Here is a 17578-nt window from a genome sequence, read left to right as displayed (position 1 = left end):
TGAAGAACGATGTACCAATACGCCCAATACCTGCCTTTATCCACCCCTCCCAGAGGAAGAACTGACAAGCAATAGCAGGATTATAGAAAACTGGTGATCTTAAAAATCCACTGTCCAATGGACTCTATTGGTGACTCATGATCTTAAACCACACTTCATTTAATTATATATTTTTAAAAAACCAAAAAAAAACCATAGACAATGAACAACACTTGGGGCGAGCATAAAAGCAACCCCAATACATGAAAATAATACGCCCGGAGAGGATGAGGCTCACCGTACATCCATCACTCCACCTGCACGACATGAAAAATTGGTACCTAAATGTTCCTGAAAAATAATATTCTTATGAAATAAACTCTTTTGCACTATTACTAATTTGTACAAAACTAATATTGTCACCACCAATTTTTTCATCTGTTTGGGCAGTAACTTCACTTATGCATAAAAATGTATGTGTAATTTCAATTGTGAATATCCAAGTAATCAACAACTCTGTCACAACAATTCCACCAAGTAATCAACAATTCCTGTGATTAATGTACCTGCATCCAACTCATACATTCAAGTCACAAAATAAGCAAAATTCGATTTACATTAATCCAAAATGGCACCCATTTTGCACTTGTTATGCATAATTTGGGAAATTTAAGCTCTACTTTACCATTACTTATAGAAACTGATTTTACAGATCAATAAATATAGTTTTCAATAACCATAGTGTTATTGACATTAAGTGTTATTGACATGTAATTACATTGACATTACATTACATTACATGTAATGTTATTGACATTATGTGGTGATTTCAATTGTCACCATGCCAGTTGGCTGGGTGTGGGTACCTCTCTCACCAGCCATGGCTCTTCAGCAAAGGACTTCTGCGACTCACTGGGACTGACACAAACTGTCAATTTCCCGACACGGATCTCAGTCAACGGAGCATCTTCTCTTCTGGACTTGGTTATGACTAACTTCCCTGAAAATGTCTGCTGCTCTTCTTCTGCTCCAATCGGCTCATCTGATCATGTGCTTGTTAAAGTGGACATCTCTCTGACCATTCTCAGGGAGCCTCCTCAGCGTCGACGAGTCTGGCATTTCACTCAGGCCAACTGGCACGGTCTTCAAGCAGCCATCAATCATCTGGACTGGTCTCCCATCTCTACCACCTCTGACATCAACTCATCCTGGGAATTCTTCCAAAGTAAATTGCTCTCTCTCATGCACAGATTTATCCCATCTCGTCTTCAGTCGTCATACCCTTCCTCCCGTCCATGGTACACGGAATCTTGTGGTGAGGCTGTTGCCCAGAAACAACTTACCTTCGTCTCCTGGAAAGCAAATCCAATGGAAGGAAATCTCATTTCCTTTCACAAAGCCCGAAACAAGTGTGTGTCCACCCTCAGGAGAGCCAGGAAACAATATCTCTCCGTTCTCAAGACCGAACTCTTATCTGTCTCCCTCTTCCAAATCCTGGTGGCGTCCGGTCAAATCTGTTTCTGGTGTTTGTTCCCCCTCAATCCCCTCCCTTACCTCAAACGGCTACACAGCTGACTCCGCACGTGAAAAAGCTGAATGCCTCAACTCTGTGTTTGCCTCTAAATCTTGTGTCCCAAACCCATCCCTCTCTGTACCCACCATACCCAGTCGTACCCAGCTGCTCCTGGACCCCGTGTCCTTTCCTCCTGACAAGGTGGAAAAGTTTCTGTCAACCCTCGACTCTGATTCTGCAACTGGACCCGACGGCATCAGCCCACGGGTCCTAAAATCCTGCTCTGCCGCTCTATCTCACCCTCTCTCTGTTCTCTTCACCCTCTCTTTTGCTCAAGGTCAACTGCCATCTGCTTGGAAATCAGCCAACATCACCGCTTTGCACAAAAAAGGTGCAAAAACAGATCCTAGCAACTACAGACCAATCAGCCTTCTCCCAATTATCAGCAAAGTCATGGAATCCATCATTGCTTCGGATATGAAATCTTTCCTCTTCTCCAATGGCTTGATCTCTGAGCATCAATTTGGTTTCAGACCAGGTCACTCTACTCTGGACATGCTGCTTCTGCTGTCTCAACAATGGATGGAGGTCCTCAATGCCAAACAGGAAATTAGAGCCGTCTCCCTCGACATATCACGTGCCTTCGATACGGTCTGGCACCCCGCTCTACTCACCAAACTCTCCTCCTTTGGTATCCATGGAAATCTCCACGCATGGCTGGCGGACTTCCTCTCTCGTCGTAGTCAACGTGTGGCCCTGAATGGGTTTCTCTCATCTCCTCTTCCTGTTCAGGCTGGAGTTCCCCAAGGCAGTGTTCTGGGCCCTGTGCTTTTTCTGGTCCTCATCAATGATCTCTCTGACTCTCTTGAAAATCCTCTCTATCTCTTTGCTGATGACTCCACTCTCTGCCGCTCCATTCCTCATCCCTCAGATCGGCAGTCTGCAGCCTCCTCACTCTCTGCAGACCTGGACAAAATCAGACTGGGCAAACAAGTGGAACATGTCTTTCAATCCTGACAAATCTCACACTCTTACGATGTCTCTCCGAAAAGACCGACTGGACAACCCTCCCATCTACTTTCTGAATAATCCTCTCCAAGAAGTTCTGTCACTCAAGCTTTTGGGTCTCACTATCTGCCATGATCTTTCCTGGGAAAACCACATTTCCAAGCTGGCCTCCAAAGCCAGTCGCCGAATGGGCATCCTCCATCGTGTGAAGTCCTTCCTTGGCACACCTGAGCTCCTCACCACATACAAGGCTTTCATCCGCAGCTCAATGGAATACTGCTCTCCCCTCTGGGCTGGTGCTCTTGCCTCACACCTAGCTCGTCTTCACGCTGTTGAAACCAAAGCGTTCAGAATCATTGGAATCTCCCGCGATGACGCTATTTCCGAGGGTCTTTCACTTACTCACCGCAGGCAGGTTGGTGGTCTTTCCGTCTTCTACAGACTCCTCTCCGGCCTTGCTCCCCCAGCTCTCTCTGGGCTATGTCCCCCAAATATTCCTGCAGGTCGCACAAGATCTGCCTGCAACCCTCTTATGGTTAAACTGCCAAAATCAAGACTCTCTACTCACCTTCACTCCTTCATTCCTCTTTTCTCCCGCCTCTGGAACAAACTCCCTCACTCTCTTCAATCCCACTCCTCCCTCCAGGTCTTTAAAACGGCTGTTCACCACCATCTCTTATCTTCCCCAATCCAAAACCTTGATCTTTTCTACCCCCACTAATTTCACCCCAAATCCACTTTTTTGAGGTGACTTTTGACTTCTTTCCTGGAAGTCCTTGGTGTCCTTGCGTTTTGTACCTATCCTGCCTCCCCCCAGGCCCTCTGCCTCCCACACATCTTCCGATGTCCCTGCCCTCAAATGTTGTGTTTGTGTGCTTCCTCCCCTTCGCTCCCCATCTTGTCGACCGCTCCCGTTTTTATATACTTTGTTTACTTGTTTGTTTGATTGATAAATGTTAGCTCTTTCACAAGCCTCGACTCTGTATATAAATAAAAAAATAAAAAAATTAATCCTTTCAAGTGCCGAGCGTCAAGCATGGAAGTGGCATGTACCATATTTAAACGCTTTGGGAGGACTCGGGTGGGAATACACTAAACCTTGTGTATCACTATATCATGTGATGTGTAGTTGAACGAGAAAAAGTCCAAATTATGCAAAACAGATGCCATGTTAGATTTATTGAAATTGTATTTTGCTTAAATTTTGAGAGCGAGATGTGCATGGAAGAAGTTTCGGGAACTGAGTGGCGTGCTGATGAGGAGGGGAGTGTCGTTGAAGCTGAAGGGAAAGGTGTATGCTGCACGTGTGAGAAGTGTTATGATTTATGGGAGCGAGACATGGGTAATGAACGTAGAGCAGCAACGAAGGTTGGAAAGGGTGGAAATGCGAATGGTTCGATGGATGTGCGGAGTATCGTTGAGAGAGAGGAAGACAAATGATGAATTGCGAAAAATGATGGGAATAGAGCCTGTGATTGATGTTGTGAAGAGGAACAGGTTGAGATGGTTTGGTCATGTGTTGAGGAAGGATGAAAGTGACTGGTTGAGAAGAGTGATGGAAATGAATGTAGAAGGAAGTGGAGGACGGGGAAGACCGAGAAAGACTTGGCCAAAGATGGTGGAAGAAGAAATGCGGGCAAGGGGGTTAACAAGGAGAGATGCAGAAAATAGGGCAAGATGGAGAAGATTGTCATGGGGACCGCAAGGCTAACCCCCGCTCTAGCAGGGAAAATGGCCTTAAAATGCATGTTGTTGTGTTGTTGTTGTATTTTGCTTAAATTTTGACCTTGATGTTATTTAGATACGTCATGCTTACAACTCATATAAGCTTTATAGATTACAAATAAATTCCCCAAGGAAGGTTTAGTGGATCCCAAGGAACATTTAGGTACCAATGAAAAATTATCATGGGGGAGGTGGAAGGGAGAGTGCAAAGTGGTCCTCATGAATTCCCAGCCGACAAAAGCAAATACAAGCATACCGGTAAATGACCATTATAACTTCATTTGACATGATGTACCTGATCGGCAATTACAGTATTGTAGGTGTACATGCCAGGGTAAAGTTGCCAACGACAGAATTCCCCATGCCATCCACGAGTCACGGACCCTCCACCGATACCTCCCATTGGTGCTCCTGCTCAACAATCCCATTTCAAAGCAAAGAGGGGTAGACACAGGAGGGGTAGAAAGATCAGCAGATTCCAATAAAGACATCTCATTTGCCAACGCTCTATGTTTTCCAGGGTAACAACTGCAACGTTTGCTCTTCTGAGATGACATCACTCCAATAGATTTGCAATTATCTTCTGACCGAGGACAGAGTGCCCAATACAAATATTTTGCTTGTCCGACTACAGACGGTCAAACACACTTGACATCTCATTTAATCAGTGCTGAAATACAATCAAATTTACCAAACGAAGTGAAATTCCACCCCATGCCATTCTAATGTTACTTGGTGAAAGGTTAACCTTCCCATTTGAGAACAACTAATGCAAGTCCCAGTTTGAAGTCCCATATACTGTGTCGATTTGCTCGTTTTCACACATTGTACTTGCAAATCATGTGAAAGTACATTTATGTCTCCCAATGTCTTAGTCGTAACAAGTGACGATACAAATACCAGCTCCTCCATGAGGCCAAGATCTACCGTTTACAACAAAAATGCCTTGGGGGTTAAGGGGGTTAATTTGACAGATATCTCCTAGACGACATTAAAATGGTCATCTCGTAAATACACCAATTAGTGGTCAGTATCTGTCGGCTATTATAGTCCCTCAGCTTTCCTACCATACCTTTGTACTTTCATGTGTTCTTTCATGTCCTCTCATTCTCCCCTCCATTTTATTAATTGTAAGTGGCATGCCTGGAGGACGGGCCTGGTACTTGCTGCCGTGGCACTCAGGAATCGGCACCTGATTGGATCCACAGGATCACGCGGCAGAGTGCAGACCTCGACGGGAGGTCAAGGTGACATCATACGCCAGAGTCCACCAAAGGGCCGACGTGCTCGTTCTGCAGTTAGTCTGGAGTTCAGGCAGCACAACTGAGTCAGAGAGTCTGAGAGCTCAGCCTGAGTGTTCAGATTGGCGACTGCCTGAAGTCTGCGGTACTCGGGACCCCACCACGCGAATTGTACAGACCATGCTGGCATGCAACCAGCCCATGGCACTTCAGGCAGAGGGAAGGCCTACCCTCCTCTATCTCCAACCTCCTTTCTTTTTCCATTTTTGCAGTATTGTACCTTTCCTGTACACGTGTTAGTGTGCACAAGAATTATTGAACAAGTCGACGAGTCCATATTTGTTTTGGACCAAGCGCATTCCTGGCAGGGTTCTCTCTCCTTTGTGATTGGTATAGTGTGTCCCCACCCCGTCATCAATTAAAACTCGCATTATTTTTCTTTATTTGCACTGGTTTTATTGGTGGGATTGTGAACGTGCCTCGTCGCAAATTATTTTTGGGAAGACCAAGTGCACCAAACTTTTGGCACACAAATTAGAAAGCAATGTTGATTCCCATGCACACGCCAAATTTGCCTCCAACGCAAGGCTTATCCTGCGCGAATCCCTGTCGAAACCAGGTCTAGTCTCTGAGGACAATATTGGCCCCATTACTGTATATTGCACCAAATGAAGTGGAATAGTTGCAAATCCCTACTGCACATATATAAATTTGAATAATCTCCATGTTGTAAGGATTAATAATTTTTTTAAAGATCATCTTGGTGAACACAACATAACTATGACACGGTGTTCAGCTAAATGTCTCATGCAAACTATCAGCCAAACCACATTCTAAATAATCATGCAAATTCAATTCAACAAGCAAATAAATACACTCAACCCTCGGCTATCGCGAACTCGGCTATCGCGTTTCTCTGCTATCGCGGCTACCTAAAAAACTGCACAACACACGCCTATCGCGCTCCAAATACGCGCTATAGCGCACCGGAAATGGTGGAAAGGGTGCTACGTCATCACCGAGCGTGGGGAAAGAGAAATCAGGGGAAATCAAGAAGAGGAAGAACTTAACTTACGCTCAGATATTCGAAATTGTGCAGTTGATTGACAATGGTGAAACAAAGCGAAGTGTTGGAAAGAAATTTGGGATAAATGAGTCAACAGTGCGAGGTATTTACCAAAACCGTGATTATCGTAGAAACGTAGATAAGATTTAACATTCAACAGTGAAGCAAGGTGCTCCTTTATTAATACGGCACTGGCAGGTTACGAGGAGCAGTGTCATGCCCACGTCAACTCCCTCCGCCAACGCCAGATCACCGAATTCTTACGGCCAGATTCGGCGTCAGAACAAGTCTAATCGGGGGACATTAGGGTAACCGCAGGGGGGGGGGGGGGCACAAACTGCCGTTCGAGACCTCAATCTATGATGTAAATGCTTGATAATAAGAGTTTGCCGTCAACAACCAACACACCAACCCAGTTCCAATTTAAAAACATGCTGCAAAGTCTCTCTTTCACACACACACACACACACACACACACACACACACACACACACACACACACACACACACACACACACACACACACACACACACACACACACACACACACACACACACACACACACACACACACACACACACACACACACACACACACACACACACACACACACACACACAATAGCCGACGTGCAAGTTTGGCGCCAAAGACGGCCTGCGGGTGGGTGTGGGCTGTGGGGGGGGGGGGCACAATAACTCATTTGGGTGGGCATGGCCTGCGAATGCTCCCCACCCCCCATGACGCCGACCCTGCTTACGGCGTCGCAACGAAGCACAGCCCTCTGTCTTTGACGAGCCCTCTGACGTTGAGCGCTTCTCTGGTGCTTCAGCTGATGCAATCCTGGACGAGTTAGAGGCACGTAGGGGTGGTCAATAAGACTCCACCCAAGCCTCGGAACCTACCCAACCACCGAAGCCCCTCATCGTTCCCAAAAAGGTAAATAAAATGGTAAAAAAGTACTTTTTTACCATTTTATTTTTATTCACATATTGTGATTCTTGTTTTAATGTTTCTTTATATGTTGTTTCTTTATATGGTAGAAACACTTGGTAAAAAAGTGGCAAAAATAGGTTAAATATGTGGTCAACTTGGGGGTCCTGGCACCAATTAGAATTATTACCATACGTTCTTCAGTTCGGCTATCGCGATTTCGGCTAACGCGCACCGATAGCGGCACCAATTAGACGCGATAGCCGAGGGTTCAGTGTAAATAAATAAATATCTCGGCTTCAAAGCAAAATCCCAACAACTTGTACCACCACACAGCTACTGACCATATATCTGCTTGAGAGGTTGACAGTTAAAGAAATCAAGCACAGGAACCTTTTTCTCAACCCTCGTCTTCTTATAATACCACCAGAGATACCTGCAAAAGTTATTTTAAAAAAAAAAAAAAAAAAAAAAGATGGATAAATGGCATTTAATCGACAGCAATAATTTGCAACAATGAATTTTGCTCATGTTTCCAATAAAACCGGCCGCTGTCAGTTTAGCATCAGAACACACACACACACACACACACACACACACACACACACACACACACACACACACACACACACACACACACACACACACACACACACACACACACACACACACACACACACACACACACACACACACAACACACACACACACACACACACACACACACACACACACACACACACACACACACACACACACGAAAGGCACATTGACCAGTTTGTTCCATCCAGGGTCATTTGATATGTGGCTTAGTCAACAAAACTTCATGGAGTCTGCAGGTTCAAAGTCCAAACACACATCCTGCCTCCCCATATCTGCCAGCTAACAGTAACCGAGCATCAATGCTCTTGGCCTCCAGATGAACCATTAGCAATAAAAGGAATACATTTTGTTCTTCTTGTCATCGTTACACAGGATTGCGCTAGCAATGGAGCCCAGGTGAAACTAGAACGGCACTCGGTAGGGCGTGACAGGTGGACAGGTCGGTAGGACAGGTGTGTGAGAGGGAAAAAAAGCGAAGAAGGTGCTGGCACTCGAAGGTTCTGGGCAGAAGGTTAAACGTGGTGAGGGGAATCGGCAAGTGTGTTGGGCTGATTGGATGGTCCTCGAGGTACGCACACTCGCCTCAAAGCTGTCCGGCCTGGGTTTGAATCCCGACCCAGATATAAACTGTCATCCTGGTGTTTCACAGGCTAGGTGATTCATCAATGTGCGTGCCATCCCATCTGCCGGAATTAGTTGGTGGAAGTAAAAGATCCCACGATGTTCTTCGGGAAGAGTATCGGAGCTCAACTATGCTGCTGAGCCTGATGGGGAAGCTTAGAGCTCTTTCATATGCCCCCCATAGAAATTCCTGACTATGCCAGTACCTGTGGGGCATAGGTGTTGACCGCCTATCACCCCATGATGGACATGTAATCGCTCTCTTCTTGCGCTCCTTCCCGTTCGTCTCTCATTTGCGATCCACCTATTCCATTAGGTATGCATTCACCTGTTGCCACCTGTAGTCTTGCTCTTCCACGAGCCTTCGTCCATGTTCAAAAGCAAAGAAGCGGAAATAAAACACCAACCACAGATTTGAATGCCTGAGCTGCGGCTTTGGTAGCACGAAATAGTGATGAGAGTAACGAAAAAGCTGGAACATTCAAAATACATTTATATTAATAAAAAGGGGGAGAGACAGGTGAGACAGGTGCATCAGCAGCAGAGACCAGCAACGTAACAAAAGGTTATAATTATCGAACATTTGTTTCAGCCTCGATCATTTATTTAGGAGGGATATCAATAGAATCAGAAGCACGATGGAATTACCGTCGCGGCAGCGGTATCGATACGATTACAGGTAACCAAGCGAGAATACACGTGGTCACGCAAGAGGTGAACAAACAAAGTGGGCGGGTGACAGGTAAACAGTTTCGCAGGATACCCGTAAATGAGTAAAAAGGAAAGTGCTTACCGAAGCCCCATGCCGGAGAAAGCGAGCGCTTGGCGCGGTTTCACGTTCGCCAAAGAGAAGGGTTTACGTGGTTTCTCGAACTCGTGGCTCAAGCAGATCCGCCACCCGTCCTCAGGCACTCCGGAGCCCAAGGAATTGCCGGCGTATCGACGCATCAACAGCTCGGAGCCTTGCGGTACGTCCTCCATGGCTGCGCGAACCCTGCCGAAGGGATGGAGCACCGATTAAGCTACGTTCAGCGCAATTAACCTAATATCACTAGACCATATTATACCCTTCGTCTGCCTCCTTCCCTTTCTCAATTCGTCTACATCCTACCACTTAACCCCTCCTCCCCATACGCGGTCTCCTCCCACTTCACCTCCATAGACGCTGTCTCCTCCCACTTACTCCGCCCCTATATGTTGTGTCCTCCCACGAACCCTCTCAATAGCCTTTGTGTTATCAAAGCAGTTTCTTGGCACGAGTTATTGTGTAGCCTGGATGGTTTGCCATTGCCTTCCCAATCCTCTCAATGTACCCTTCCCATTCTGCCGTCACTATTCCTATACAGCATTGGTATTGCATTGGTACCGTATTGGGATTGGTATTGGCATTGGTATTGGGATTCGCATTAGTATGGGTGATGTCATGTATGGTATATGACATTGGTATTGATATTGATATATTATATCCCTTTAGTCCATAGGTAGGGATCTCAGACACGAAACGGAGCTTGACGTTTGTGAATATTTTATTTTGTCTGCCGTTCTCTTTTCTAAAAACTCATATGTACGGTAACTCTATTTTTTTACGTTTCGTATGGACATATATATATATATTAGGCGGTGTAACCGTGACAGGTTTTCCAGTGGTGTAGAATTTTTTTTTTGCTGTGGCAAATTGTCTTCGTTCTAAGGTTATCACGGGGGGGGGGGGGGTGAAGCAAACTAGATCACGTTATAAAACTTTAATGAGTACATTAAACCCGGGAAAATATGTTCAAAGATTGGATTGTTGTGAAAGTTGTTTTCTGGAAATTATTTTTTCATTTCGGGTGACGTCACACCAACCTTATGTGATGCCATGCTGCGGGTTTCCGCGCACTAAAGCCGTGTAAAGTATCTGGACATCTTTTAATTTTGAAACGTTATTTATTACTACAGGTGTTACCACGCTGAGGAATCGAGCGGATGCCCTTTTTCATGCGCGGTGAAGTGTCCAAATTTCGTGAAGAACAGGTAGGCCCAAACTTGTTTCCCATTAATCATTATATGATTATCTCCGCCACCAATGGTGGATGGAGGTTATGTTTTCATTTTCACCCCTGTTTGTCTGTCTGTGAACAAGATATCTCAAAAAGTTGTGGACGGATTCGGATGAAATTTCGCAGAGACGTAGTGTATGTGACAAGGACGAAATTATTAGATGTTGGTGAAGAGCCGGATACTAGAATTTTTAAAGTGATTCTTCACCATTGCATTGGGAGATAGGGCCAAAAACGATACATAGCAGGATATCTCAAAAAATTGTGGATGGATTGTGATGAAACTTGGTGGACCGGTTGAGTGTCTTGAGGACGTTTGAGGAGGTTGAGTGTCTTGAGGACGTTTGAGGAGGTTGAGTGTCTTGAGGACGTTTGAGGAGGTTGAGTGTCTTGAGGAGGTTGAGTGTCTTGGAGAGGTTGAGGACGATGCGATTCGATTTTGGTGAAGATCTGAATATGGATTCGGATATGAGGATTATTTAATTTTTTACGTGATTCTTCATCATTGTGAGATATAGGCCTCAAGCTGAGGCATGAAATAGTGCCAAAAAATGAGTTTCGTTCCGAACTCGTGGGACTACGATTTCTATGCATTGTTTTATTGCATACAACATGCCTGACCTTGTGTTAAAAGTTTAACTCTGAAATCCTGCCCGTTTCCGTGAACGACAACATCAAACTAGGTCATGTAGTGTCAAAAAGGATGGTTTTTAGCTCCGGTGCCGACTTTGCGGCGTGGTATCTCCGTCAGTACATATAATTCAGCCTAGGAATTTATGCTAGGCACAGACCTCCCATGGTTCTGTGGCCCTGTCAGTTTTGAAGGCTCTTACTTACGCACGCACCAAGGTGGGAGTGCATCAGGGGTCGGTACTAAGTCCACTACTATTTGTAGCTGTGATGGAGGTGCTGGCTCGGAAGGTAAAGGAGGGTTTCCCGTGGGAGTTGTTGTATGCAGATGATCTGGTGTTGATTGCAGAAAGTATGGATGGACTGAAGGAGAAGATGAACAAGTGGAAGGAATGTATGGAGACAAAAGGTCTGAAGGTGAATATCGGAAAGACGAAGGTGATGGCAAGTGGTAAAGCATGTGGTGAGGTGGAAAGAACTGGGAAGTGGCCGTGTGCTGTGTGCAGGAAGGGTGTCGGAGTGAACTCCATTCAGTGTGCAATGTGCGCTGAGTGGGTTCATAAAAAATGTAGTGGTTTGAGAGGGTCATTAACCAGTGTGGCAGCTACATTCAAATGTAAGGTGTGCACAGAGGGAGCTGCAGATGGAGGAAATGTTGAGTTGGATCTTGGAGACGGCATGAAGCTGGAAGGTGTGAAAACATTTTGTTACCTCAGAGACATGCTGAATGGAGAAGGTGGATCAGACTCGGCAACGGTTGCTGGAGTGAGATGTGCATGGAAGAAGTTTCGGGAACTGAGTGGCGTGCTGATGAGGAGGGGAGTGTCGTTGAAGCTGAAGGGAAAGGTGTATGCTGCATGTGTGAGAAGTGTTATGATTGATGGGAGCGAGACATGGGTAATGAACGTAGAGCAGCAACGAAGGCTGGAAAGAGTGGAAATGCGAATGGTTCGGTGGATGTGCGGAGTATCGTTGAGAGAGAGCGAATGTGGAATTGCGAAAGATGATGGGAATAGAGCCTGTGATTGATGCTGTGAGGAGAAACAGTTTGAGATGGTTTGGTCATGTGTTGAGGAAGGATGAAAGTGACTGGTTGAGAAGAGTGATGGAAATGAATGTAGAAGGAGGTAGAGGACGGGGAAGACCGAGAAAGACTTGGCTGAAGATGGTCGAAGAAGAAATGCGGGCAAGGGGGTTAACAAGGGGAGATGCAGAAAATAGGGCAAAATGGAGAAGATTGTCATGGGGACCGCAAGGCTAACCCCCGCTCTAGGAGGGAAAATGGCCTTTAAAATGCCTGTTGTTGTTTGTCGTTTACTTACGCACGAACCATACAGCAGAAATGTAAAAAATGTACTTTTGTCGTACGTACCTACTGTAAAATTCAATGAATTTCTCCGGAATTAACCCAAAATATTTTCGAAACCATCAGAGATATCCTCTCGAAAATGGGTAAGCTTGGCATATGGAAGGGATACTGCTTGTTGACGACGTTTCGTGGTTGTCTGCAAAACAACGGATGAAGGGGGCGACACTAAAAATGCTTCCAGATGCATATGGGGACCACATGATGACCAGGGAGAGCATAGTGAATGTAGAGTCGGGAAGATTGGTATTATGGTCGGCGGTATGAATCCGATGAATACATGATAATCCATTGATACAATAAGTATCAATCCATAGATAATAATAAGGCACACACCTGAATTAAATCGCATGATAGTTTATTCACCGTCGTGTCAATACGCAAAGATACAGGCTTCGATGTATGCGAAAATTCTGAATGTCCACGGGATCAAGTAGCACAAATCTTCTTAAAATTTCAAGGCAATCGGATGAAAATTGAGGATTTTAGAAATTCGACAAAGTTGGTGAACTTTGGCCTATGTTGACCTATTGACCTTTTGATCCCAAAAACAATAAACTTCTTGCTTATGATCAACTCTACCATTTGGTGAAATTTCGTGAAGATCGGTTGAAAATTGTGACCTGTAGGCGCCTGACAGACGGACAAACAAACAGACAGACAGAAAAACAGACAGAATAATGCACAAGATCAAGCAATATACTTGAAACATCCCAGGTAGAATTAATCAGCAATTATTTAGCTCAGGTAGAACATCAAGGTGATAGTGAGCATTTTATTATTAAAATTAGTATACAGTGCACGTTTTTATGCCTCCGCAGGACGGTTGTCCGTCCGGTTGTCGGTCCGTACCAGACTTTCGTTTCCAGAATAACCGCTTATGGGATTGGGTTATTGGTATTGGGTCGCCACGTTAAAATCCAAGAATACCGCCGCCATGCATGTCTGAACCTTGAGGGGAATATCTTGAAAAATAAGCGAAGTACCAACTTCTAATCTGGTGTGTGGGTGTACCTAGGCATAAGGAAGAAAGCTATTGAAAATTGGGTCGCCACGTCAAAATCCAATATGGCCGCCACCACATATATGTCTGAACTTTGTGAGTGAAATATCTTGAAAAATAAGCGAAGTACCAACTTCTAATTTGGTGTGTGGGTGTACCTCGGCATAAGGAAGAACGCTATTGAAAATTGGGTCGCCACGTCAAAATCCAAGATGGCCGCCTCCATGTATGTCTGAACCTTGTGAGCGAAATATCATATCATAGCATGTTTTCTGCGTCTTCCACTTTGTCAACTCGCATCACTTCACCGACGGGGGACCTAGGCGTAACGCTTGTTTTAATTCGATAAAACGAAAATAAATCTTGTATCGTTTATATAGCAATATGTCCCAGAAAAGGAAACAAATGACAAGAAAAGTACACTGGGAAAACTCCCACTATCAACATTGACAGAAATAAAACAACAACAAACAGGAATTAGCCAATAAAAGAAAAGGACAAATTAAACCATCATTTACGTCAAGTAAAGCACAAAAAAAATGAGTTCATTTGTCTCCGCAACCTGAATTTAAACCGGCACTCAGTTCGGAAACATTGCCCTCCACAAGGCTTTCTCCTTGGATGAAGTTCTTGACAGAAGTCTGAAGCACATGGCAATTCCAGAAAATAGCAATGAAGAGAGCTGGTTCCCACTTGTCGTTTCCAAAACCCACCCGACATCTGCACTTCCACATGGCCATTTTGTCGCATTCAGGATCTTCCAAAAAAACACCTGGGATAAAGGAGCTGACCCACACTTCCCAAATGTGACAAAATCACATGCCAGGGGAATACTCGATTTCATGCGAACAAGCCACCTTGCGTGTATAATATAGCCAATGCCCTCTGAGCAAACATGCACGACCACATATAGTGAGCAACAGATTCTGGAACCTTACATCCCCTATATGGACAAATTGTGTTATGCAGGCCGTGCCTTACACATGTCGATCGTGAAGGAAGCAATCCATTAACATTCAAGCATGCCAAGTCGCTGTGACTTCCTGGCATGGAGGGAAGTGAAATGGATGACGAAATTGTCAAACACCTTTCGCTTGTCATATTTCTAGTAATGCAAATTTCCTGATTACCCAGAGCTCGAAACGTAAGTGATAAATAACTAGCTAAATAATCGCTGAAATTCTTCAAGTCGATTTTCATAACGTGGAGCTTCAACAGACCATAAGGGTAAGGAGGTGACCAATTATAGGGCCTTGACTGCCTAAACTCAAACAAATCACAACCACGCAAAATTGGACCCATGTTAAACCAAACCAATAAACCCAACTCACGTGGCCCATGTCCCATCAGCTCCAGGTGACGTGCGAGCGAGGTTACTTGAAGGAACAAGGGAAGATCCGGACAACCCCTACATCCCATCACTTCACTTTTACACAGCTGTTCCCATTTTATCAGCTGACTAAACTGGTCAGCATGGCAGAGGTTTGCGCTCTACCGAATGCCGTTCTAGTTTTGATTTGTTTTCCTTCCTTTGCAGAGATGATTGACGTGCAGGCAAGGCTGGTGAGAGGCTCGGTGTTTCTAGCCGGAGAGTTGCTGGAATGCATCCTCACGTTCAGCAATACTGCTCCCCACAACGTCTCTTCTACTGCATGGTGTGTCGGCTATACGCTACCGAGTGAAGCTTTTCAAGAGGCCTTCTATAGTGGCCCGGTTTCACAAAATGTTGTCTGTGCTATATATATCTCATGTCAATTTACCATGCTTTGACTTTATTGCTGTGACTCTATTAATTATCAACCTTAATTGGGATATTCCAACAAAGATCAGAATCCAATTCTTTTTATTTCTGCAAAATAAGTTCTTTGTAACTGGTGTGAATTTTGCTTTCAGCACTATTTATTAAGGAGGAACCCAAACGCTTAGACCACTTCAATGCTAATCTATCCCTTGATACCCTACAAATTAGATATGATGTCTTTTTCCGATTTGCGATTGATGAAGTAGGTAATTTTGCAATTAAAAGTCAAAATTTCTTCTTCGCGATTAGCCGTGACGTCGCACCATTAAATCGACCGCCACTTCCGTATTGTTTATGGGTTACATCGCGGTACGATTGAATTCAAGCGGAGATAAATTTTCGAATTTCTACAAAAATGCCGGCCGATACATCCTTGGTTGTTGTAATACAAACCAACACTCTTTCACGCTACACCAATGGCCGAAAGACCCGAAGTTTGCCAGAAATTGGACGAGGTTTGTCTGAAATACCCAAGTGTGGATCAGGCCTACAAAATGTTTGCTTTTGTGCTTGGAACATTTTACAGAGCACTGCTCTGAAACAATAGAGTTGAATGAAACAGAGTTGAAGTTGAATGAATGAATGAAATGGCTACATCTTGTGGTTATTCACCACGATTGAGAGAGCATGCCACCCTCATGAGTAAACAGAAGAAACAGCCGTCGCTTAAAACTATAAGACCACTCCCCCATTTGCAATCCCCCATCAACCGTCACCCTAGCTAACACTACCCATGACGACCACCTCAGACATCCCCTCCACCATCACACCCACAATACCCACCACCATCCCTCAACCCTCGCTCCCTCCTCCTCTCCGCAATCCCTCTCCACTGGGATACCGTAACATATAGGATACCGCTTCAGCCTGCAGAGGTGGGGCAAAGCATTTGTCGCCCATTTGCTTGGCGGTGTCCGAGTGTGCCTGGGCGGTGTCCGAGTGTGCCTGGGCGGTGTCCGAGTGTGCCTGGGCGGTGTCCGAGTGTGCCTGGGCGGTGTCCGAGTGTGCCTGGGCGGTGTCCGAGTGTGCCTGGGCGGTGTCCGAGTGTGCCTGGGCGGTGCCCGAGTGTGCCTGGGCGGTGCCCGAGTGTGCCTGGGCGGTGTCCGAGTGTGCCTCGGCTGTGTCCGAGTGTGCCTGGGTGGTGTCGTGTCCTGTCCGTGTCCGTGTCGTGTCATGTCGTGTCCGTGCCGTGTCGTGTCGCATCCTGTCCGTGCTGTCGTGTCCTGTCCTGTCCGTGCTGTGTCGTTTCCTGTCCTGTCCGTGCTGTCGTTTCCCATCCTGTCCGTGCTGTCTTGTTCTGTCCGTGCTGTGTCTTGTTGTCTGTTGTGTTGCTGTGACACATCTTCTGAACTCAAACTGAATAAATTTGTCATGCCATATTTATTCTGGCGTACTATAACCGATTTATCAATTAATACAAAAATCCCTGATAAACTATCAATTGAACGGAAAAACAAAACCCACCAATCTGTAGTGAACATGCGACCGGCGTTTTCATCTTCACTATGAATATAGCATCACCATCTTCACGAACACCATCTTCGTCTGAATGGCTCGCCTAAGGCTCAAAACAATACGGCTCCACAATTCCCCTGAAAGTGTTTCCATCATTAATTTTGTCTCCAATAGTTTCTTCACAATCCCACTGATCCGTTTCAACATACTGAGAACCTTCAGAGTTGCTAATGATGGTGGAATCGATATCGCAATCCGAGCTCAACATCCACGGTTCTCAACGTAAAGCCTCCATTTGGATCAAAGTGAGTTCATCATGTGACATCACTGGCAAAATCGAAAATCGACTCTCAAGGGCTATTTTCGGCACTTTGTGATTGGCAAAAAAATATTTTAAAAATGTTTTCCCTTCAAATTAGACCATGATTTTAATGATTTTGCAATGGTTTTCAGATAAACTAAATTTGCGTTTGGGTTCCCCTTTAAATATCCCAAAAGAGGCTGTTATTATTACTATTTTTGCTCTGACAAAAAGGGCTGACCTAATATGTAGATATCCCTGAAGAAGAAGCCACCTTATAACAGGTGTCGAGGGGG

General features: G+C 45.1%; 2 protein-coding genes across 7 annotated transcripts in view; one reads left to right on the top strand and one right to left on the bottom strand.

The window, feature by feature from the left end:
• Positions 1 to 9791, bottom strand: part of GBA2 (glucosylceramidase beta 2) — a 69825-nt gene extending 60034 nt beyond the window's left edge. Inside the window, exons 1-3 of one of the 2 annotated variants that reach the window (XM_068107862.2) lie at positions 9481 to 9791; positions 7808 to 7899; positions 4521 to 4636 (exon numbers count right to left, since the gene is read on the bottom strand). In XM_068107862.2, coding sequence (XP_067963963.2) covers positions 4521 to 4636; positions 7808 to 7899; positions 9481 to 9668 — 396 coding nt within the window. In that variant the 5' untranslated portion in view covers positions 9669 to 9791. The remainder of the gene's footprint in view (positions 1 to 4520; positions 4637 to 7807; positions 7900 to 9480) is intronic. The other variant, XM_078771182.1, reaches the window with a different exon arrangement.
• The window catches only part of RGP1 (RGP1 partner of RAB6A GEF complex), a 52209-nt gene continuing 41936 nt past the window's right edge, over positions 7306 to 17578 (top strand). Inside the window, exons 1-3 of one of the 5 annotated variants that reach the window (XM_078771183.1) lie at positions 7306 to 7469; positions 10626 to 10700; positions 15263 to 15380. In XM_078771183.1, coding sequence (XP_078627309.1) covers positions 15265 to 15380 — 116 coding nt within the window. In that variant the 5' untranslated portion in view covers positions 7306 to 7469; positions 10626 to 10700; positions 15263 to 15264. Of the gene's footprint in view, positions 7470 to 10489; positions 10701 to 15262; positions 15381 to 17578 lie in introns of those variants that run through there. The other 4 variants (XM_068107864.2, XM_068107866.2, XM_078771184.1 and 1 more) reach the window with 4 other exon arrangements.

Source organism: Myxine glutinosa, chromosome 2 (assembly GCF_964187855.1).
Source record: "Myxine glutinosa chromosome 2, kmMyxGlut1.1, whole genome shotgun sequence".
Lineage (NCBI taxonomy): Eukaryota > Metazoa > Chordata > Myxini > Myxiniformes > Myxinidae > Myxine > Myxine glutinosa.
This window is presented reverse-complemented; position numbering and strand designations above follow the sequence as displayed.